Raw genomic sequence first — 24,559 nt, 5'->3', positions numbered from 1 at the left:
GAAATCCAAAAGGTATTTAAAGGCATGTTTCAAAGTCCCTCCAAAGTTAAGGGCCCCCACAACTCCAAACTCCCCCTGGCTCAAAACCAGATCCCAGAAGTCAAAACATCCCTGCATAGGGGGATCTATCCAACTTCCCATTTCCAAACCAAACAGTACTCCATCTCTCCAAATCTGACTTTCTTCAGGTTCAGTCATCAAAAACAACAGCTTATGTTCCTGCAAGGCCGTGGCTCTCTCCATTTGTATTACTTGAGATTCAGCAACAACCTCCTCCTTTGTCTTCTGCACAACTTGCCCTGTCAAAGCAGATTCCTGGGTTGGTTCCTGAGTGGTTTCTATATAGGTATTCACTGTTTGTCCAAAATTACTAACTGCAACAGTCATCAAATCCATCTTCTCATGTAGCTGTTCCAGTAAAGCGCTTGTCTTACAAAAAGCAAGCACTAAGGCTTCTTCTGGGCACATTCTTGTTCAAGGTCAATGTCTGGTTCTCACGATCTTTAATCTCTACAGCTGTAGAATTCCCCAGATCGACTCCAGCAACAGTTTCACAAGCTCCCTCTAGAGGAAACAATTTCTGTTTGTATCCGTCTTTTTGAAAGCAGATCCAGCAACAAAATTACTTTTGTTTTTCAAATATTTTGTTCCTTTTAAATGCAAAAGGAAACATTGGAATCAATATGTTTCTCTTTTTTAACTATCTGTCAAGAAATGTTTTATTCACAGTCAATGAACTTCCCCAAAACGTCTGTCTCTGACACCCCGTTCCCAGGTTCAAGACGGTGGGAATTTATCTTTCTTTACTCTCTCTCCTGCAGGCTTAAACAGTCTAAGATTTTCCCCCTCTTCTCCTGCTTCCAAGGGGGGTTTGGTAGTTTTAACTGATGGAGATTTAGTCCTTTACAAACGACTTTCCAAACTTTAGCTTGCAATGTCTTTGCTTCAATCTATTTACAAAAGCGGAAGGCGGACTTCCTGTTTAGAACCTTCCCACTTCGGTGCCAAATTAAGATGTTTCATAGTCCAATTTTCCGTTCTACTCACGGGTAGTTGTTTAAAGTCCAATTGTCCACAGGAAAAAGTCAGCGCTCTCCGGCAACAGCAATGCGGCTTCACTCTGTGAAAAGAGCAGTCGATTCGAAGCACCGCGCCGCTCACCCCACGTCGCTCCGGATCCCCGAAACCGGGTTTCCCCGCGAGTAGGGGAGGCGCAAAAGGTGCCAGCCGAATCCCACGTCCACAGGCTTCTCCCGCCTGTGGTTTTTGGTGGGTCTCCGCCTCGCTGTGGTGGTCCAGACCCTAATTTCCATGAAGCGGATTTCTCCCGGTCAGAGGAAATCCGCCATTGCCGGAGGCGCTAACCCAGAAGTCCGCTATCAATTATTTTCTTAGTAATTTCCCCCTGTAATGAAAGTACTTACATAAATCACTCGACTTGGGGAACCTGAAGTATTTGAAGCAGGTACTGAAATTATACTCTCAGATGATGTTCTAGTTTCCTGGAACTGAAAACATGTAAGATGAGTATTGTTGAGTAATTATTAAAGGAAAACATAAAATAAAATGTTTTGTACTTCAATTCAAAAAGTAGCAGTTCGAAAACCCCTGCCCTGTTGAAAATTATTTATCTGCACAAGCCTAGAATTTGAGTTTAGCATTTCATCCCAGTTCTGAGTTTCAATAAAACTGCAATGTAATACTAAACTGAAATTTTGTTGTGGGAAATGTATGGTCCCCCAATTGTTGTGGGCCCAAACCCCCCATTATTCCCAGTCAGCACTGGCCGTGCCAAGGAATGGGGGCAGTTGAGAACAGCAACATCTAGAGGGCCATAGCTTTCCCACCCCGGTTCAAAGCAATTACGTATATACATATAGGTAAGGGTATAAATGACCCCTGGACAGTTAAGTCCAGTCAAAGGCAACTATGGGGTGCGGCGCTCATCTCGCTTTCAGGCCGAGGGAGTCAGCGTTTGTCCACAGACAGCTTTCCGGGTCATGTGGCCAGCACTTCTGGTGGGGACACCATGATGGAAGCCAGAGTACATGGAAACACCATTTACCTTCCTGCTGCAACAGTACCTATTTATCTACTTGCACTCTTACGTGCTTTCGAACTGCTAGGTTGGCAGGAGCTGGGACAGAGCAACCCCATCGCAGGGATTTTAACCACTGACCTTCCAATTGGCAACCCCAAGAGTCTCAGTGGTTTAGACCAGTGTTTCCCAACCTTTTTTTTTTTTTTTTATAAATTTTTTATTGGTTTTACAAGATTTTTAAGAAAAACAGACAAACATTAAAGATGACAAACATACACGTATAGTTTCAAACGCATTTTCATAAACCTCCTTTCTAGGACTTCCCCATACCCCCCCTCTCTGCATCCCAATGTCCATAGTTCAACTAGCAATTCCCAGTTATTACTTTCCAATCTCTATCCTCTTAGTCCTCTCTTACACTCTGACCTTATGTCCCTGTACCCCTTTGTTTCAGGAAACTACGACATTTTAACATTCATTAAGTTTATAGTAGTCCTTAAGATAGCTTTTAAATTTTTTCCATTCTTCTTCTACCGTCTCTTTTTGTTGGTCACGGATTCTGCCTGTCATCTCGGCGAATGTCATGTAGTCCATCACTTTCATCTGCCATTCTTCCAAAGTGGGTAGGTCTTGTGTCTTCCAATACTTTGCGATAAGTATTCTTGCTGCTGTTGTGGCATACATGAAAAAAACTCTATCTTTCTTTGTCACCAATTGGCCAACAATGCCCAAGAGGAAGGCCTCTGGTTTTTTAGAAAAGGTACATTTAAGTACCTTTTTCATTTCATTATAGATCATTTCCCAGAAGGCCTTAATCTTCGGGCATGTCCACCAAAGGTGATAGAAGGTACCTTCAGTCTCTTTACACTTCCAACATTTGTTATCGGGCAAATGATAGATTTTTGCCAGCTTAACTGGGGTCATGTACCACCTGTATACCATTTTCATAATGTTTTCCTTTAAGGCATTACATGCCGTAAATTTTATACCGGTGTTCCATAACCATTCCCAGTCAGCTGACATAATGTTATGTCCAACATCCTGAGCCCACTTAATCATAGCCGATTTAACTGTTTCATCCTGTGTGTTCCATTTCAACAACAAGTTGTACATTCTAGATAAATTCTTAGTACTGGATTCTAACAATTCGGTTTCTAATTTTGATTTTTCCACCTGGAAGCCGACTTTCCTGTCCTGTTTAAAAAATTCCATTATTTGTCGATATTGGAACCAATTTTCCACTTTATGCTTCAATTTCTCCTGACTTTGTAATTTGAACTTATCTCCATCCTGTTCTAAAATTTCCCAATACTTCGGCCATCCGACCTCCATATTGAGTTTTTTCACTGCATTGGCCTCCACTGGTGACACCCATCTAGGGGTTTTGTTTTCCAATAGATCTTTATATCTTATCCAAACATTAAACAATGCTTTTCTAACAATGTGATTTTTGAAGGCACTGTTAACTTTATCATACCAAAGATATGCATGCCAACCAAAAGCATTATTGAAACCTTCCAGATCTAAGATGTCTGTATTCTCGAGGAGCATCCATTCTTTGAGCCAGCAAAAAGCTGCTGCCTCATAATACAATTTTAGGTCCGGCAGGGCAAAGCCCCCTCTTTCTTTAGCATCTGTCAGTATTTTAAATTTAATTCGGGGCTTTTTGCCCTGCCAGACAAATTTTGAGATATCTTTGTGCCACCTCTTAAAACATTCCATCTTATCGATAATCTGCAAGGTCTGAAACAAAAATAGCATTCTAGGCAATACATTCATTTTGATTACAGCAATTCGGCCTAACATTGACAGTTTCAAATTTGACCATATTTCTAAATCTTTTTTAATTTCTGACCAACATTTTTCATAATTGTCCTTATACAAATTCTGATTCTTGGATGTTAGATGTTTCCCAACCTTTTTTGGGCAAAGGCACACTTGTTTCATGAAAAAAATCTCGAGGCACACCACCATTAGAAAATGTTTAAAAAATTAATTCTGTGCCTATATTGACTATATATAAAGTAACTCTCTTTAATAGGAATCAATGAAGGCATATTCTACATATGTAGCTGAAATAGTCGAAAAAATTCTGAGTTGTAAGAATGGGCTTGTATCATGCCAGATGGGGAAAGGTCACTTTTTACTTATGTAAAAAAAAATAAAAAAATAGTAACAGCAGAGAAGGTAATGGTTAGGCTAGCATCCCTCTTCCAAATATGCTAGGTTTTTATTTGCAGGGACTGTTCTACATGGGAAAGCATTCAGCACTGTCATTCTCCCATCTGCCATCTGAATTGGTACTATTCTGGGTCAACTTACTCTGCTGCATGTGTAGATGAAAATGGCACCAAGTGTGGGGGAGGGGGCAGAACAGGTTTCAGATACAGGATATTAAGCATACACGTACTTCAGATTGAACTGGTTGCTTGCTTTGAAAGTTTTCATTTCCCAAATGACTGCCTTGGCAAGCGCAATACCTACCAGGCTCAACGCCGGTCTCACGCTACCGCTTCCCGCGCTCTCAAGGACCCGGGAGGAGGAAGGCGTGAAGGGAATCCCGAAGGCGCGAAAACCTCGCGCATGCGCAGGCCTTCCGCCTGCGACAGCCCAGTAGGCCAGCCGAAGCGAGCGGCGATGGGATGTGGGAGGGAGCTCGCTCGCCGCCCCGCGTGTGCCTATGTGGGGCACGTTACAGCCCCGTGACGTCAGCGCCACGCAGGCAGCCAGGCAGGCAGACGGCGAGAGCCCCGCGCTGGGCGGCCTCTCCTCGCCGCCGCCGCCCCGCCTCTCGCCACCCGACTCGCCCGCCTCCCTCCCACGGCAGACCAGGCAACGTCTCGAGGCACACTAGTGTGCCGCGGAACACCGGTTGGGAAACACTGGTTTAGACCACAGCGCCACCTGCTCCCACTACACACCCACCCTTCCATTTAGATGGAGAACCCTTTTACTGGTTTGTTATTCATGTGCTATTGCTTATCATAATTCCTTAGTTCAGCAATGCTGTAATACATGTTACTGGGCCATTTTGCAAACTCCTCCTTTCTGTGCTAGCAGCTTAATTGTGCAGATGTTTTCTCCTCCTCCTTTTCTTCATGTGGGCGTGTGACAATTTCGGAAATCATTTGCTGATTTAGGATATTTATCCATTACTGAAAACATGTGATCTTAGCTTTGGAAAATGAAAATTACCGATTTTTCCCAGTATTGTGTTCAGTTCTGTGTGCCTGGAAATGAGGTAACCTGCTGTCCATGCAGGACTGCTTTCCCTCTTACTTGTTAAGGGAACTCTTAACAGAACAATTTAATACTGGCAGCCTGACAGGAGTTAGACCTGGCCTCTTGCTTTATCCTGAAAATATTAGGTAAATACTCAATTGCTTCAGAACTGTAAGTTTTTTTTGACAGTTTAAATGGTTGTCATAATAATAATAGTATCCCACCCATCTAACTGGGTTGGCCTAGTCAATCTGGGCGGCTTTCAACAAATACAGTGGTACCTCTGGATGCAAACGGGATCCGTTCTGGAGCCCTGTTCGCATCCTGAAGCGAACGCAACCCACGTCTGCGCGTGTCGCGATTTGCGGCTTCCGTGCATGCGCATGACTTCATTTTGAGTGTCTGCGCATGCGCGAGCAGCGAAACCCGGAAGTAATGCATTACTTGCAGAGCCCAACCCAAAAATGCTCAACCCGAAGCTACTTCAACCCGAGTTATGACTCTATAGAAGCCTAATAAAACATTCAACATTAAAAGCTTCATGATACAGGGCTGCCTTCAGATGTCTTCTAAATGATGTCTATTTACTCATCTCCTTGACATCTAACGGGTAGGCATTCCACAGTGTGGGTGCCACCACCGGGAAGGCCCTCAGAGCTAGACCTCAGTGTCCAGGCGACGGAGGTGGAGACGCTGCTCCAGGTATAGAAGTATTTTATTTCTAAAACATTTCAAAAATTATTTCCCTAACCATTCTGAAATATTTAATAAGTGATCTCTTTCTAATGGAAAACTTAACAGAAAAAACCCTCAACTGCACCCCCCTGCATTTCCCCCTAAAATTCACAGGTTGATTTCTGACATACAGAATTGCAGAGGCTAAAGAATTCTAATAGCCTGGTTGTTTATGACAATCAATGGAGCACATTTGAACTGGGAAGGGTTTTACCTTGGCTTTTTCTTCAGCTTTGGCTGCCTGTCTGCAGGCGGGATGCCAGATGGAAGCCCCTGAAAATAAAAAGTCAGCACTCTAGTTAATTCCTGATATTTCTAACAGTTTTCCCCGAAATGCTCTATTTACTGGTGAGAGAGAGAGAGAGAGAGAGAGAGAAAGGGCTCATTCACATTTCTGTTTGTTCCATGGTTTAAAGTCACAAGTCCAGGAGGTTTTGTTCCCTTGCTTTCCCAATGAAAACCCGCTGAATTGCAACATATGTCAACCCAGAGAAAACCTGATTGATGCTTGTTCCAATTCAGCAGTAAACAAGATTTTTTTCCAGGGAAAGCAGTGGGTCAAAAGAAAATCCTCTTGGACTGTGCCTAGACACCACAGGATAAATGCAAGTCTAGATGAGTCCAGATTGAGAGAAAAAGACTGTGCAAAGCCATGCTTTATATGTGCAGTGCTTTAGTTTAGAGGAGGTATGGTAAAAAACATATGTGGTATGTTCAAGACACAATACTTTAAAAATGGCTAGAATCAAGATTAGATTAACCAGTATACTAAATTAGATGCAGAATTAGTGGCGACTCCTCCTACTCTAGTTGAATTCTTTAAGCAATTCCAAGTGTAGACAACGTAGCTATCATTTTACACTACCCATAGCTCAATACATAAACGGGTGTACAGACATCACAAAGCTACAGATAAGCAACCATATTTTCAACTGCAAACATTTCTTTAAAAATGCTGCATCTTGGACATTTACATCTCCTCTAAACTAAGACCATAGTGCTCTGCTTATCAATGCAAATCCCCAATAAAAACAAAACCAGTTACAACAATGCTGGCTGTTTCTCTATGAATAAAGCTCAGCAGTGCCAGTAATTCCAATCTGCTTTTCCTTTACCTTGAAGATACATCTCTTCTCCTTCTGCAAACATCTGGTTGCACTTGATACACAGGGCACAAGTTGGGTGATAGTGTTTTTCTCCAGCCTGTTGGGAGACAAAAGAGAATAAAGATGAAGGTGTTTGCAATTACTACATCCAGATCACTCTGTAGTTGAGACAAGGCTAAAGGAGGGGGTGCTAAAGTAGTCACCTCCACTTCAACCTATGAAACTGAAAGAGTATGTCATATGTAATCCCCAGTGAAGCATGCAAGTCATTTATTTTAATTTTATTTTAATTTTATTTTTTTAGAAGAGTTTTGATTTGATATCCCGCTTTATCACTCCCCTTCAGGAGTCTCAAAGCGGCTAACATTCTCCTTTCCCTTCCTCCCCCACAACAAACACTCTGTGAGGAGAGTGGGACTGAGAGACTTCACAGAAGTGTGACTGGCCCAAGGTCACCCAGCAGCTGCAGGTGGAGGAGCGGGGAATCGAACCCGGTTCCCCAGATTACGAGACTACCGCTCTTAACCACTACACCACACTGGCTCCAGTGTGTATTAAATTTGTATTGCATCTTTCTGCCCGCAGCACTCAAAGCAACCAACAATCAGAATGAAAATACAGTAAGCCATAAAAAGACAAAGCAAGTAAACAGAAGGACAGGTAGATACCAATCAGGATCAGAAAATAAAATAATAAAACACCAAGTGTGGAGGCTCAAAGCCTGTCCATGGCCTCCATTGCCCCATGGTATTTGGAAAAGGAAAATACTTACCAAATGTTCCTGTTCTACATGACTTATGGAGGATATTCTAGACCCCTTCCCTTAATCCAGAGGCAGGGACAACTTTGGTTGCTCCAGAAGGGGAGGAAGCTCTTTCCCTAACCCAACTAGAAGAGTCCTTCAACTCTGGATCTAGCAATCACTAACTTGCTACTTTCTGTGCCACTCACCTTCCAAATGCCACATCTGCTCAGGAAATCCCAACACATACAATTTATAAATAAATAAATAAGTAAATGCATTCCTTACCTCCAGCCTAGTTCTGTCTACATCCTTTGGTAGCTTCACTCGAACTCTGTTTGTTACAATAAGTGTTTCACACTGGCTCTCTCAGGCAAGTCATTTTAAAGTAGGCATTTGAGCAAGTTGATGCTTGAGGGGTAAGGAAATAACAGTTTCCGGAAAGCGAGTGTCAAAGACTGACAAAATATAAGTGTTTCAGTTCTTGTAACTCAAGCTTCCTCAACCTCGGCCCTCTAGATGTTTTGAGACTACAATTCCCATCACCCTGACCACTGGTCCTGCTAGCTAGGGATCATGGGAGTTTTAGGCCAAAAACATCTGGAGGGCCGAGGTTGAGGAAGCCTGTTGTAACTCATGAATCAAAGGTTAGTTCTCAGGGAGTTTCTTCTTAGGACGCAGACATTAAGGGCAGAGAGTTGCCTTACCTCCAGAACTCTTCCTGTGATGTACTTTTCACAATTGTCACATCTTATTCCAAATTTAGCATGATAGTCCATTTCGCAATATGGAACACCATCTCTAGAAGAAAGACGATATCCATGGATCATTTCAACTACAAATGTCAAAACTGATGATTTAGTTGGAACATTTTATAATTGTATTTATAGGGAGTCCTAGCAGTTCCCTAGGTGTGGCTCAGTTGATAAGAAGCAAAGTTATGTGTCCCAGGTTGATTTAATAAGACCATGCCATCAAAGACTACAAAAGAAATAAACTGCCCAACTTTTCTGCGGCACATTATTATGCATAATGAATCAATTAATCTACTGGCGATTAACTGTTCAGCTGTGAGGGTTGTAAAGTAACATTTTACCGTATACTTCAAATGCATTAATGCACTGCACTGGCTCAATACTTTGGGTGGTATCCAATGCTCATTATTCACAGGTTAGACCCATTCAAGTTAATGGACAGGAGTATAAGATATCACCCACATTTCCTTTGCCCCATGATTTCTTTCTTCTTCTTCTTTTGTCCTGTCGCTTCCCCTGGGAAAACCTGTTTACAACTGAATCAAGACAAAGCTCCATCAGATTTTTTGCAGATTATTGTTAGTTGTGATTTAGCAGTAAACAGCAGGTTTCCTGGGGGAAGCAATGGGACGAAAGTAAAATCTTTCAGACCCATTGCTAGATTTCTAGAAGTGTAGATGAGCCCTAACTTAGGTTCCTTAAGTTCAATGGGTGAGTAAGACTTAGTTGAATACAACTGTAAGCAATGCAACCACTAGTTTGTGACACTGCTGCTTATAGCATCCTAGTCTTTTTGAAGAAAGCTGTAGTGATTTTATATCCTGCCTCTTGGGCCAGACCATCTTAATGTGTTTCTCACGCAGTTACAAAGACCGATGATTGCAACTTCATCAGGTAATGAAAATGACAAATAAGGAAAAAGCTGCTGTGTCAGCAACAGGGCTAAAAGTTGAGCCCTACTCAAGTCAATACGTAAATGCCCTACATGCAAGTCATACATGATCTAGGGCAGGTATAGGCAAACTTGGCCCTCCAGATGTTTCGGGACTACAACTCCCCTCACCCCTAGCTAACAGGACCAGTGGTCAGGGATGATGGGAGTTGTAGTCCCCAAACATCTAGAGGGCCGAGTTTGCCTATGCCTGCTCTAGGGCAAGTGAGACTCCACCGGAATCCCAAGTCTGAATTCATTTTCCAGCTGCATGGCAAAGGTGGTAGCAGTTCTATGTATTGCTGCCATTTTGCCCTCCCATTCTAAATGCCACATTTGTAAAAGGGCACTGATCAACTGGAGGATGTCTAGGGGAGAGTAACCAGGAAGATGAGGGGTCTATGATGAATGATTAGAGTTGGATATGTTTAGCTTGGAGAAGGAAATATTAAGGAGAAAGATGAGAGCCGTCTTCAGATAGCTGAAGGGCTGTCATTCAGAAAATAGGGTAGGTCTGTTCTGTTGCTCCTGATGGCAGGTCTAGACCTAATGAGTGGAAATTGTGGGGAAGAAACTGCTTGGGAGGTGGTGGGCTCTCCTCTGTTGGAGGTGCTTAAGCAGAGGCTGGTCAGCCACCGGTCAAGTAACCTGTAGTTGGGTCCTGCATTGTACATCCTGCATTGACTAAGGGGTTGGTACATGCCTGACAAGGTCCCTTCCAATTCTGCAATTGTCAGGTTGGTGCTGATCACTTAGCTAGAAAAAGTTGTACTAAGACAGGATTGGATGCCTCGTTCTGTCAGGTCTTGATGATACAAACTAGGTCAACCTCTTCATCCAGGACCATGTCCTGGATTAAAGCTGTTTTATTAATAACTGACCTGGCATTTAGCAGAAGCAGCTGTAGGTAGGGTGGGTGGGGAGTTAACATGGCATTGAGAGATTCTGGAGCTAGCTTCCCCATTCAGTTGTGAGTAGGCAAGCCAGCAGGAAGGATGTGTGCACTGTGAAAGCCACGTAAGTCTCTGGAATAGGGTAAAAACATTCAAATAGTCACAAAATTATGGGAAGACCAAGGCATGTTAAGAAATGACAGAGGAAATCAGGCAAGCCTTCCATGAGACTTACTGTGTCATTTGTTCACTAGGCCTGCCTAGTGAAAAGCATTTGACATTCCACAGAGTCACACATCACAAGATGCCAACAAAACACATTTTGACAATATAGCACTGAAAAGTGTCTTAAGAGAAGATGGATCCACTCTATCCAACATACTTGCTGATATATTCAGCATTCAGAAGTTTGCCACATATCTTGCACTTAAAACAGGACAAGTGCCAGTGTTTGTCCAAAGCAACCAAAGACTGTCCATTTTTTATTTCAGAGCCACAATTCCCACAATCTGTAAAAAAAGAAGAAGGCACAAATGACTTTGAAATGTAAGCAATATATTTTATGAGTCATTTAAGAGGCTGTAGAAAAACAAATGCACCCCCTGGGTTTTGGGCATGTACTCAGGATACACAGCCATGGCCAGGTTTCAGAATAATGATAAATACTAGGGCATTTGGGAAATTTCAGGAAAAATATACAAACACGTTATATCTCTAAATTCTGCCCCCATTCAAATTGATAGTTGTATTTTGTTCGTAGGATGCAAGCATTTTGTCTAGTTTTACTATTTGGGCATTTCTTTGCCAGAGAGAGATGAAGACGTGACTTCATTTATTCTTTCCATCTTTCTAATGCTTCTATTTAACAGCCTGGATTTGGGAGACAGGGATTTGTGCTGTGTCTTTTGCAGATTTATTTCTAACACATTCACTCACGTGCTCAGCCCAGCTAAAACCAACAGAGGCTGCCCTTGCTTTGCCGCCCACTTCTTCCTTGCGTCAGCAGATTGCCTGCCTTGAGCAAATGTGGTTTGCATTATCTAATTTATGTTTGGCATTTTAAAATTAATTTTCAATACAAATAATAAAACACCAGATTAAATAAAAGCTATGCAAAGAACTGCAACATCCTGAAATTTCCAAAACACATTAAAAACAAGTTAATTTATCCGTATGTATCCACAAAGAGATTTTTTAAAGAAAAAAGCCTATTTTGCCTACCTACATTTATTCTAAACTAATCAGAGAATAGTGATGCTGCAGCTGGGGCATAGGGGCCACAAGGCAAAGTTTTTGCAGCTGTCAAAAAACGGCCGCTATTTCAACATCATATTTAAAGTAATGTTACCTTTGTAGGTTCAAAAAGTATAAAATGTCCCATCTTTCATGAATTAAACTAAAGTGCTCTCTTCAAAATCCTGCATGACAGGGCAAAACCAAATATGCGCTAACATTTCCAGCTTATATCCCAGAGACAGATAAATACAATGAAACCTATGATGAAGCCAGGTACCCCTATATTTCAAAAACTTATTCTATAATGCTGATGCAGCCAGTCTTGTTAATGTGTTAATACAGATCCAAGGCCATTCTTGATGCGATGTGTTCTGCCTTTTTTGAAATATAAAACACACACCACTGAGGGGATTGTTGGGCTTAAGACTCAAATCACTCCTTAGTGGCAGAACTTGACATGGCCCCTGCCCTTATCTCTCAGCTACAGGTTGCTGTGTTGAGGGAGAAAGGGGGGGGGCGAGGGGAGAACCACATTTGCCCCCCTAAGCTCTTTGGAGGAAAAATAGGGGAAGAAAAGTAATAAATAAATGAATAGTTTGGATAAAAGATGAAAGTTCTGAGACTCCCAGTTTCATTTTACCATTGATTTTTTTGTTTAAACAAATAATGCTGACATCAATATTCACAAATATTCAAACTTTAACAGAAATTCACATTTTGCCACAGAAGAGTTGTTAACTTTATCCGTTAAGATTTGAGACATCTTTTGATTGCTTTGATCTTGGCATCTCATGCATGAAACCATATAGATTGCAAAACAGTGTTGCATGGCATCAAAAGCTATCAGATATCATTGCATGTCAATGGTTAAATCCTGTCAAAAGCTAAATATTCCAGCTGTCACATATTATCAAATACTAGCTACCAAATATTAACTACAGAAATCTAAGCATTGGATATGAAATAGAGAAATCAAAAATATGATGAATAGTCAGTTAATATTAAAATATTAAGAGCACATTCATGGAACTATTTAACATGAAACTGGAGACTGAAGAAATGAATATTAGTGAAATTTTGGGGAAAACCATTTTTCAAAAGCTCAGTCATATAATTTTTTTAATGTGCTCTTACTTCGGAGGACTGGAAAATTGCTGTTGCTTCCAGCAGATGGCAGAGAGCATTTCTGACAGATACAGTCTTTGCCATTGAAAGTTACGCGGTCCCCAGGAGGAAAAGGTTGCCTGCAGCAAAAGAAATCAAATGCATTAGAAAATGAAGAACCTTGCAATGTTTCAACTGCATTTCTATTTTTATAAAAGGGACTCCTTTACTTAGTTTCAGCTCTTTTATCATTCATTTCCAGCTGGCAAATCTGACCAGTGACTTGAAAGCTCAACATTTAAGAGGCGCCATTGAAGAAGAATGCTTACTTCCCTTTGGGAAAGAACTGAGGTACCATAGCAGCTTAAAAAATATTCTTCTCAAAATACACATCATCCTTTTGCAGAGCTTTTTTCTGAAACAAGAAATTGACTGATAACAGAAGATACAAAGCAAGGCATACTGGGTTGAACCTGTTTAGAACGGCTGGATCAGCCATATCCCAGCAAAATATACAAGAGCCACATTGCAGTTCAGCCTCTGTTGCCAATGCATCTCCACCCTAGGACACACTCCCTCCACAGATGCTCCTACCTCACTCTCCATCCTGCAACAGAAGGATTCTGTTTGTTCCTTCTCCCTCATCTAAGGGCCTGTCCACATCTGCATTTGTCACATGATTTCTAGTATTATGCATCAGGGGTCTGAGAGGGTTCCCCCCCTCGGGGTCCCACCACTTTGCCCAGGAAAACTGCTGCTTATTGCTGAACTGGAACGGACATCTAACTGTGGAAAACCAAAATGAAAATTTGTTCCTCATCTGAACTGGTCCTAAAATAGCTCCTGATGTGTTTTCCTGGGAACTGTGTTGGGGGAAGTAATGACTCATTTTCTATACGTCAAAATGATTGTTTTCGGATTCTCTGGTTTTTTGATCATGTGGTTTTCTGATTATCTGGTCTTCTGATTCTCTGACTCTTTTCCACAGGTGGGTGGAGCTGGAGACAAAACGAAAAGTTGACTATTGATTATAGGAAGAATGAATGGGAAAACACAGGGTTTAAGGGGTCTTTCACCAAGTAAAATATGAGGCAAAGATCACAAGTGGGAACACCCAGCTCCAAACCAAACTAAAAATGTGGCAAAGAGGTACAGACAAGGGGAAGTGTGGCTCTCTCTGCTCTTTTCACGGCTCAGTCCATCATCTAATTGTTCTTCCACAGACATACTTAAGTATCCATTGCGTATTCTACAATATTCACTTTCTAGAAGTGACCAGCAGCTTCATAGAACTCAAAAACCAAGTTTTATCCCTCTCAGTATAACAGCAGGGTGATCAAGAATGGTGAAAGGATCCTATAGAAATCTCATTGCCACAGGCAGAAAAAATGTGGTTTTTAGAGGTAGCCTAATCATGTCAGAAAAGTAATGCAGGCAATCAAATAATGCACATAGAAACTCTGATTCCAATATCTGACTAAAACCAGTGGGGATGGAATATTAACCAAAACATTAATTCATGGCAGCCATCTTGGATTCCATTGACAAAGCCAACTTTGAATGAAGCAAGCAGACAAATCATGTTTCCAACATCATAGTCCCATTTGATACAATTGCTAGATAGCTAGATAGTCTCTTGTGTCTCAGATTATCTCAATGTGAAAACTTCGAATGGAGATTGCTCATACAAGATTTCCCCTCAAGAAAGCATTGTATTGTGAGCATTGAGAGCAATGAAGCACAGAAAGATAAATTATGTTTCTTTAAGGAGGCTCACGGCCAACAGACAAAATAGTGTGGTGTTGTGGTTAGTGTCAAGACTAAACCTGGATTTAAATCTGGGAGAGGAGGCTTTAAATCCCCACCTGGCTATGAAGCTCACTGAGTGACCTTGGGCTGCTCACTGCCTCTCAGCTTAATTTACCTCACAGGGCTGTTGTGGGGATTAAGGGAGAAGGTGAGACCTATTTATTCCACCTTAAGCTACTTGAAGAAAAGGTTGGCTATAAATACAGTAATTACATAAAAACTGGTGAAAACCTATGCACATTTCACAAGTGCATGAGTGAGTGTCATGATCCCTGAAGATACAGTATGGAGGCAGGCATGAGCGGAAACTTCCTGCGTCGTCTGAGGCTGTCACTCGGCCTACAGTGGTACCTTGGTTTACAACAATAACCTGTTCCAAAGGTCCGGTTGTAAACCAAAACAGGTTGTAACCCAAGGCACGCTTTCGCCAATGGGGCCTCCCCCCCCCCAATGGGTTGTAATCCAAAAAAATGGACACGCACTTCCAGGTCTGACTTGGTTGTAATCCAAAGCGGTTGCAAACCAAAGTACCACTGTATCTCCAGCATTGTCCATGACACCTGCAATATCTCCAGAGACCTTAATGGACATATGGAGATGCCTCCTGGGCAGGGAAGCCACACTAGCTGCTGCTGCCGCCGCCACTTCTTCTTCTTCTTCTTCTTCTTCTTCTTCCCAACAAAATATTAAAAACATAATAAAACATCTAACATTAAAAACCTCCCTAAACAGGGCTGCTGTCAGATGTCTTCTAAAAGTCAGATAATTGCTTATTTCCTTGACATCTGATAGGAGGGTGTTCCACAGGGTGGGCACCACCACCGAGAAGGCCCTCTGCCTGGTTCCCTGTAAACTCACTTCTCGCAGTGAGGGAACCGCCAGAAGGCCCTCAGCGCTGGACCTCAGCGTCCAGGCAGAACGATGGGGGTGGAGATGCTCCTTCAGGTATACTGGACCGAGGCCGTTTAGGGCTTTAAAGGTCAGCACCAACACTTTGAATTGTGCTCGGAAACGTACTGGGAGCCAATGTAGGACTTTCACACACCGCAAGGCCTGCAGTGTCAAGGAAGCCTCCAGAGATCCTAGGACCCACTGGAGAATGGCAGGTTCTTAGTGGGGCCAAGGGCACCTGGAACCTGGAACAGTTCCTGGAGCAAAAAGTCCAATAGCTGTCAGGAGAGGAAATCTGGTGAACAGAAGCATTCCTGGAATTGAACTAGGTCAATTCTCACCATCTCATTTTTTAAAAATAAAGGTAGACGTTAAAGCTTCAGAGAAATAAACTCACCTGCAAGCTACACACACAAAACAATTTGGATGGTAGGTTTTCCCCAGGGCTGAAACCACTTCTCCCTCAATAAACTGATCGCAGCTGAAGCACCGTGTCCCATAGAGGCGCTGATAGTCCAAAGTACAGATATAGTCTCCTTGTCTTACAAAAAATCCTCCTTGAGCCAAGTCACATCCGCATGCTGTGGGCAAAACAGGACACAATATATGACAAAAGAAACTCCATCCCTAAGAAGGCAAAGCATCACATATTGAGTTATTTTAAGCTGTACATGGCTTTTTTCCCCTCACTAGATGCCTAAAGGTCTTTATACCTTTTACAGGTACAGCGTAACTCATTGTAGAATGAATAATGCTGATATAAAACGTATTTTCTGGACTTGTCCCAAAATAAAGAAACTCTGGCACATAGTGATAAATGAAATATAAACTATGACAGGGCATATACTGGTTATCTGTTTTGGATATACTGAAGACTCAATATACTCAAGCAGTGATAAAGAACTGCATCCCTGCAATGGATTTTAGCACATGCCATGTTGCTGGAATTTTTTTTAAGGACTTTTCCTTCTGTGCCTTTTCAGGCAGGTAAACTCCCAGGAAAATGTTTCATCTTTGCTTCATCTCATGAGGGGGTGTTTGCTGTGGTGGCACTCCAACTGTGGAATGCCCTCCCATCACAGATTCAGCTGGCGCCAACCCTGATGGGTGTAAATGCCTATTTATTTACCGAGCCATTTGATAAGTTGAGTGGAGGAGATGTTTTATTGCTCCCACAGCACTGTGATATAATCCAATTTACTACTGTGGTTTGGGCTTTTTAAAGATTTTTTGAATGCATTATATACTTTTATACAGTAGCTCACTCTGAGACTGGTTTTAAACAAAGAGCATATTATAAATCACTGAATAACTCATCCTCTGGCTGGTGTCCTGCAAATGGCACCTCCTCCCTGTGTAATCTGAAACACCCTTACTTTACGCTATGTTCTTATGCAGTCTCTCTCAGATTACACACAGTAGCTTTTAGCAAATTTATTTATAGACTAGCAAGCGGAGTTGATCTGGTATATACCAACTCCTGTTATTAACTCACACATGGCTTAGCATATTCCTTCTTCTTTTTCCCCGTTAACTATGGAATAGTTTGTTTCCAGTCTTAGAATTTTCTCAGTTGGTTCTGATAATAACGCTGTCAGCCAACTTGTCTGCACATGCATGTGGTCTACTCATGTGAGCAGTATAGCCTGAGAGCTGTGAGCTCACACAAGATCACAGCTCCTTTCCCTGCAAGAGGGGGATCTTGCTTGCATTTCTGACAGCTCCATTACAGTGTTCACACAAGTAGTACGTGTGCTTTTTACATATAAGCATTCTCACTGTGGGGGAATACTGTACCCAACATTTCCCCAAACCAGGCAAGACTAATGAGACCTTCAGCAGAGGATACAGCAATTTAGACTGGGGAAAGGGCTAAACATCTCTATTATCAGATGAGCAGCCAAACACTGCTGCATTGAAGAAGAAAACTGCATTGAAGAAGATCACAGGTCTCCTATGCCATGTGTACATTGAGGCCCAAGGCTGACATTTGGGGTTGCCCAGTGTGAGATACTGCTTCCATTCTCCCAGAAGCAATGAGCTAGCAACCCACAGTGGCTCTAACTACCCAGTTACAGAGGCCTTTGAGATTGCTTTCTTTTTTCATTCTTTCCATAGTCACCCAGTGACTGTTTTAGGGGGTTGGAGGTGTCCTTTAAAAAAAACAAACACCCTGGCATATACCAGAAATAAAGAATATCAAAACTAATGGGAAAATATTCATTTGGGGGATTCAGGCAAGGCAAATTCATTCAGGCACATGAAGAGATGAGTAAAATCTAGGAAATTCACTCTAGCATATCCCTGTCATTGAAGAGATGACAGAGTATCTATTTTGCTCTAAGAGAAGGCCTGGTCAGTCTGGATTCAGTGTGTACAACAGTAAGCATGATGTACCATTCAAAGCTATGATTGTTGTGAGCGAAATGCCAAACCAAATCCCTGAGACACCAAAGTGCCTGCCCTGCAATCTCTGTTAATCACCATTTACTTCTTCCTCTCAATTACTATTTATTATAATAACCTACTATAAAAAGTCAATAATAAGAATTGATTGCAGATTGCCATCAGGCTGCACATCAACATTCTCCTGTTTGCCATGAGTTGACTAATAGTTGTCTAGAAGCATAAGGAATATGAAAACTTTAGTGCCCTGCTAGCTCCTGAAATAATCAATGTGCATTGTATGAGAAGGAACACATCAACTAATTTGAAGCTGAGAAAAACAAAGCAAAAAAGTCTGCAAAAGTTTGAAGTCACCGTGCTGATGCACAAACTGCAACTGGTTTGGGTAGCTAACCATATTAGCATAGCAGCAGTGAAGTCCAATACTACCACAAAATACTCAAGAACAGCTGCTGACCTATGGAAAATGTGAGTCTGATTGCACACAATAGGATGTTCTTCTGCATAGGATTGCAGTGTTGGAGAAGAAGGGAGGGAATGCAGAGCTACCATCTCTTGCAATTACTTGGCAGTGATGAAAGCACTCTGTATGTGCTCTGTAGAAAGGAATGATTTCAAAACCATGATCTGGGCAAATAGTTGTTTACATTAGTGTTTCCCCCCATTTAGTACTTCTCATGACTATGATCATCTAAACAACTCATATAAGATGTTATAAAATGTTGCTTGCTGCAAATGTGGAGCAAATGTGGGGAGATCTGCAATAGGTTCACCTGCCCATTATCAAAACAAAAGATGGAAGGGTAGGCCTAATGGTCTACTCCTAACTCCTAACCTGTGGAGTGACTCTATTCTTCAGTCCTTCGAAAAGAAAAGAAAAAACCCCAAACGTTGGGCTTTCTGTGGGAAGAAAGAAGCAGCACTGGGAAAATGCAGAAGGATTACAATGTCTGTCTCCATGAAACATGAGGGAATGGTGTATGGTGATTCCATGCTAAATATCTTGAATGAAATATGGCTTAATGCTCAAAGCCTGATTTCTCATAGAGCAATGCTGCAGAAAGTTCACACCATCCCTCTTTCCTAATTCATGAACAGGTGGGAGAGAGAAAATAATGTCCACTCAGCAGATCACCAGCAGCTCTGAACTGCTCAAGTTTTGCAGCTACCTGAACTAGACAAGCAAACCCCAAACACCCCAACCAACAAGGAAAATACTGATGCTTCCAAAGCTTGTTACTGCACTCCAACTTTGGTTGGGGTGGGGTGGTTCTACCCCAATTGGGCCGTGGGGAGCTTAGGAATGCCAGGGTGGGGAGAGAGAATAACAACAAGCACTGAGTGGATAAATTCCTGCCAGCCCTCACTCACCTTCATCTTCCGTTTACATGAAGATGCCCTTTTCCTGGCAATGAGGAGAGTATTCACTAGCGGTCTCTCCTTTGTTTTGCAGGCAGCAGGAGTGAGAGAACGGTGCAAATCCATGTGACTTGGCACCTGCGTCACATGGAGGAGGATGAAAGACAAGAGCATGCAAGTGCATGACAGTGTCTGGCCATCCTTGCCCCATCTTACAGGAGAGAAGCTGCCCCCCCCCTCGTTTCAGTGGAGGAGAGGAGAATGGCCTCTTTCCCTCACTTGGAGTTTTGGTACGACAGCCCCAATAAGGGAGACTTTTGTGCTGGTTGTGGGCAACAGAAGCAGGGGTGTTCACCACTGGCAAGAAATATGGGCACCACTGTTAAATGAGGGTGTATCTTTATGGCAACTGTTGGCATGAATCAAATTCTTCCCCTCTCCTCAGCTGCCACAGTCTCAACAGAACATTACACCTAACAGAGCAACAATATGGATTTTAAAACATTACTACGTACCATAGACATTTTTTAAAACAAACTAATTAAAATTAGCATCTTTCCCATTCCACACAAAAATACAAATTGAGCCGGCATACAAATTCCATGGAGACTAACTTATTAGAAGTTAAGACAGAAGCCTGTGACCCTCCACATACTGTTGGACTACAACTCCCATCAATCCTGACCATTGGCCAAGCTGGCCAGAGCAAACAGGAGTTGAAACTCCAGCAATATCTGGAGTGTTCTAAGTTGCCCAGCCCTGCTGTTATTATCATGTGCCAACTGTGATTTGTCCTTCTGTATATGGAAGGCCAACTCCCACTCTTACCAAGTTGGGCACAGGGGCCCACCTGGAAGATGTGATGCTATGACCAGTGCCTACTGCTGCTGGCTACTGGATCAAAGGGTTGTGAGGGAATGGTGCCAATGATGAGAGGAGGCCCTACGTGGCGATATTCAGGAGCTGAAAACCTCTGTCTGGGAGGGACACCAGCCGTGGAACTGCGCAGGAAAATGGCTGTTTGCTACAACAAATAAGCTGAACCATGTATCAAGGCCAAGCTGGGGCTGTGAGTGAATCAAGGCCTTGACTGCAAAGATTCCATAGCTGGAACCATTAAGTTGTGACGCAGCAGTCAATCAGGCAGAAGTACCACTCTGCAGGGGCAGGGAGGCTAGACAGGGGGAAGCACAAGTAAGGAAAAGGTTAAACATTTATCTTAGAGGACCACTTTCCTACTCTTCAAAGCTTGAGATGTTAATTAGATTTTTTTTACAAAAGTGGTAGACCTTCATCACAGATCTTCTCAATCTGCTCCACTTCTTTTTATCTTCTCTTTTGTTTGCTCTGGTGTATGCATTTGTCCAGTGTGCAGTTTGTTGCCATCATTGTAAATAAAACAAAATGAAGTGCCAGTTCTCTAATCTTGATAAAAGTGCCATGGGTGCCAGCACAAAATGGCTGCCATGGACAACAACAAAAAGAGGTGCTGGTATTGCATACTGATGTCTCCCATCACAGAAAAAGCACTGCATTTTGCCTAATATCTGAAAGTGCCTTTTTAGACAAGCAAAGTTATTCTAGGATTACAGCATACCAGAAGAGAACTGCATGTGCATTTCTCTGCCTGTCTCAATGATTTTTACACCTCTTTACGTTTCCATGCCCATACATAGCAGACAATATGAAAAGTAAATTCCTACCTTTGCAAACAAAACATTTAATATGGAAATACTTCTTTTGTACTCTTAGCACCTCTCCTTTGCATGGATTTCCACAATTATTGCAGAGGATTGCAGCACCAGAAGGCTTTTCCAAGTGGCTGTGCACAGCCTGTGGCTGAGAAGCTGCAAGAAAGAAAGGGTCTGCCCGTTAGGACAATGCAAACTTTAACGAGCACGCCCCAATGTGAAAGTGGTGTGACGTCACTGCAGCATGCAAACCTGATCCTAGATTAAATATCAGCACATACAATCAAGTACAATACCAGAGAAATTAATGACTTCAAGTGTGAGTATTTAGGAAGCAAATAAAAAAAGATCAATTTTACACCATTTGGTGCGACTTCAGTGCTTACGGTATATAGAAAAATCAGATCCCAACAACATACCAGTATTGTCCGCATTTATACGGGATCAACACTCTTCAGAGTACAGATCCATTTGATGAGTACAATGAATTGTTATTTATTAGACATTTGTGTGCAGCAACAGACCAAATGATCTCATGTTTATTCTATTTTTAAATTTTGTATTAATTAATTTATTAATCTGTGTATTTATGATCAATGGAAGTATTATGGAAAGTGGTTCTGGATTTTTTTCTAGCTGTTTGTAATTATAGATATCTTGTTTTATTTAAGGAAGTTTCTTTTGAAAGTGAGAAGGAAAGACTTTACCCTGACTTTTATTCTTTTCTAAAATAGGATTATCAGAACTGCAGGCCACATTCAGATAAATTTCCTAAGCTATTTTTCATTATTAAATGATATTAAGGGAATACTTCTGACCTTAATTTAAGTCTGTCCCATATTATGAACACCTTTATGAACACAAACTGAGCATGGATGGTGCCAGGGGAGGCAGATGCTCCCCCCCCCAAAGGAGCTTGCTCCCCACTTACCCCCTCATTTGCTGGACTCCTGTCATTAAAACATACTGTTATTTTCCTTTCAGAGATCTTAATATGTGGCACACAACAGCCCCACCTAGAAATATGCACTTTTGCACCCCACCCAAAAAAAATTTCTGATTACGCCACTGAAACAGAGCTGCGTTGTGTTGCTTATCATGCCTTCCTATTGTGTTGCACAGCCAAAACGATGCTTATGGTGTTGACCATGGGTAGGCAAAGTAAGGCCCACGGGCCGGATCAGGTCCAATTGCCTTCTGGATCCGGCCCACGGACGGTCCAGGAATCGCCGTGTGGATCACCAGCGTGCGCGTTCTTTCCCTCTCCCTCACACGGCGGCGGCGCCTCCTCCCTCCCTCCCTCCTCCTGGCTTCTCCCCGCCCTGCCTAGAGGAGGAAGGGGGCTGGGCTTTGTTGGTGCCAGCAGCAGCAGCAGCAGTGCTCGAGCGGGCACCATTTTAAGCAGCCCCCTCTCCAGAGCCCTTTCGCACGCCGCTCATCACCTCACTGCCACCGCCGCCAGCCCCTGCTGCTCGCAAGACACAGGTAAGCAGCCACCGGGGCTCGTGGTGCACTTGCATCATTTTCTTTTTTCAAAATATGGTCCGGCCCCCTGCTGAAAAAGTTTGCTGACCCCGGTGTTGACGGACAGTACTTTGTTTGCAAGTATTCCTAGCTCTTTCCACCAATGCCAGCATGTGCAGTGTGTCAAGGGGAAAGATGTCATGAGTGGGTCTCCCCATCTGCCTAAGGAGACTGGCTCCTGTTGTGTCTGGTGGGCTGACCAGTGTGGCTGAACTCTGGGGATATGCTGGAGGGTGATCACACACCCCTAGGTGAAACTTCCCTTCTGGTCTATGCTTGAAGGAGAGCAAATCGAAATGTGGTTGCGCAGTAAATCAATCATTTGATATAACCATGGGATAAGAATTTTGGATCAACCCATGCTAGCTACAAGGGCCAAGAATATCATCCAGAGTGTTCTTCACACGTGGGCTGTGTCCTGCATCTTGGTGCCCTGGAAGACCCCTGGAATCACCGCAGTTTGGTCCAGTGAACAATTTGCAGTGCCTTAACTCTGTGGACAATGATTGCATGCTTTTTGAAAACTTTTTTCACATCAAAACTCAAGGTAACAAAAAGCTCCTGACCATTCCAAGCAGTGAGAAAATGAAACAGGCAGAATGAAAAATAAATGGAGTGGCATCACCCCTGTCTCCAAGAGAAGTGAACAATTTGGCTGAACTAAGCAAGCCCTCTTGCGAAGAAGGGAATTCCACAAAGTGCTGCAACATAGAGGAGCCTCACTCTCATTGCAACAAATCACGTCTCAGATGCTATAGGGGGCATTTTTCTGCCTGCTGGAACAATTGTAATGTGCTCTGCTAGATGCTGTATGGTTTTTAATTGTATTTTTCACCTGAATGAAGCTTGCAAGCCACTTTACCATGGACCGCAGCAATAAATCACTGAAGTAGAGGATCAACACTTAGACATCAAGATCTCTTTGAGCAACCTGGACCCAATCACTTTAGATCTGAACTCTTACACGCTATCCATTTTTTCCAGAAATATCTATTAAGTGGTTGAGAAAAAAATGTTTTCCCCGTGAAGTGCAAATTACTCCCTTTGACCTTCTGGTTCTCTTTTTGTTGGTTGAGATTAGGCCTGGGGGGTGTATTGATACACCACCCAGGACTGCTATGAGGGGCAGACCAAGATGGCGGCTTCACCCGGCGGCTTCCCTCTGCTACCAGCTCCACTTTCAGTATCGGGCTGCTGGAAGCAGAGGGACAGCAGCAGCAGTTTCACCTCCAATATACTGCTGTGTGAAGCCACCATTGTGCTCTGCCCCACATCTCACAGAGAGAGCAGCAAGCTGCACCCCCAGGCCGATACAGCGTGTGGCATCTTTGGCTTCTTTAAAGAGCTCCCACCCTCCAGCTGAACAAGACCCAGTGCCTCGCGCGGCATGAAAGCTATGTAGGATTACATCTAACGCCCAAATTTTGGCTCCATCATTTCCAGTATTTACTATTTATAAATGGATTTCAAATCCAAGTATTGTATAACACAAATAGCAAACTCTTGAGAGCCAAACGGTAAAAGATAGGAGATGAGCATATAAATGACCTAGAAAATAGTTCCACATTTTATTCAAGGTTTCCAATTTCAAAAATACAGGCTGTTCTCTATTTGAGGGAATTCATTCATCCACAAACACTTGGTCGGTGATGCAAAGTTATGCTCTTGGCCAATAGGAAACTCCTAGATAAACATAACTTCTGTTCCTGCTAATGTAGATGTCAAATGTGGCTGCTTGCATTGGGAGACACAAATATACCCCTTGATGTGTAAATGTCTACTTTCTCTTATTTTACCGCTCTTATTTTAGTGCTATATTATAAACCAGATACAGATAATTGTGGCATTCCAGTTCAAAATCTGCCAGCTGGATCTTAAGTGTGTTTCCTTAGAAGTGAACAAGCAGTGAAATGTGGCATTTGTTAAATAAACCATGAAGGTACTGAACTGTGTTGGTGCTATCACTGCTATCAGCACCTAATTTTAAGTAGTCAGCACTGCTCTTGGCACATGAGGGTCTTTTAGTGATGCTGAATCTTCTGCTATCAGCAAGAAAGAAGTGAATGTTCCACACATGGCATGCAACATAAACACTACTTTCCCCACTATGCTCC

General features: G+C 42.6%; 1 protein-coding gene across 8 annotated transcripts in view; it reads right to left on the bottom strand.

Annotated features, from left to right (window-relative positions):
• ABLIM2 (actin binding LIM protein family member 2) overlaps positions 1 to 24,559 on the bottom strand; it is a 64,186-nt gene that overhangs the window by 37,403 nt on the left and 2,224 nt on the right. For all 8 annotated transcript variants that reach the window (XM_081207752.1, XM_081207754.1, XM_081207747.1 and 5 more), the window contains exons 2-9: positions 20,934 to 21,077; positions 15,863 to 16,046; positions 12,796 to 12,905; positions 10,808 to 10,934; positions 8,554 to 8,647; positions 7,114 to 7,201; positions 6,213 to 6,271; positions 1,425 to 1,508 (exon numbers count right to left, since the gene is read on the bottom strand). In XM_081207752.1, the coding sequence (XP_081063878.1) occupies positions 1,425 to 1,508; positions 6,213 to 6,271; positions 7,114 to 7,201; positions 8,554 to 8,647; positions 10,808 to 10,934; positions 12,796 to 12,905; positions 15,863 to 16,046; positions 20,934 to 21,077 (890 nt within the window). The remainder of the gene's footprint in view (positions 1 to 1,424; positions 1,509 to 6,212; positions 6,272 to 7,113; positions 7,202 to 8,553; positions 8,648 to 10,807; positions 10,935 to 12,795; positions 12,906 to 15,862; positions 16,047 to 20,933; positions 21,078 to 24,559) is intronic.

The sequence above is a fragment of the Podarcis bocagei genome, assembly GCF_964188305.1.
Source record: "Podarcis bocagei genome assembly, chromosome: 9".
Classification (NCBI taxonomy): domain Eukaryota; kingdom Metazoa; phylum Chordata; class Lepidosauria; order Squamata; family Lacertidae; genus Podarcis; species Podarcis bocagei.
This window is presented reverse-complemented; position numbering and strand designations above follow the sequence as displayed.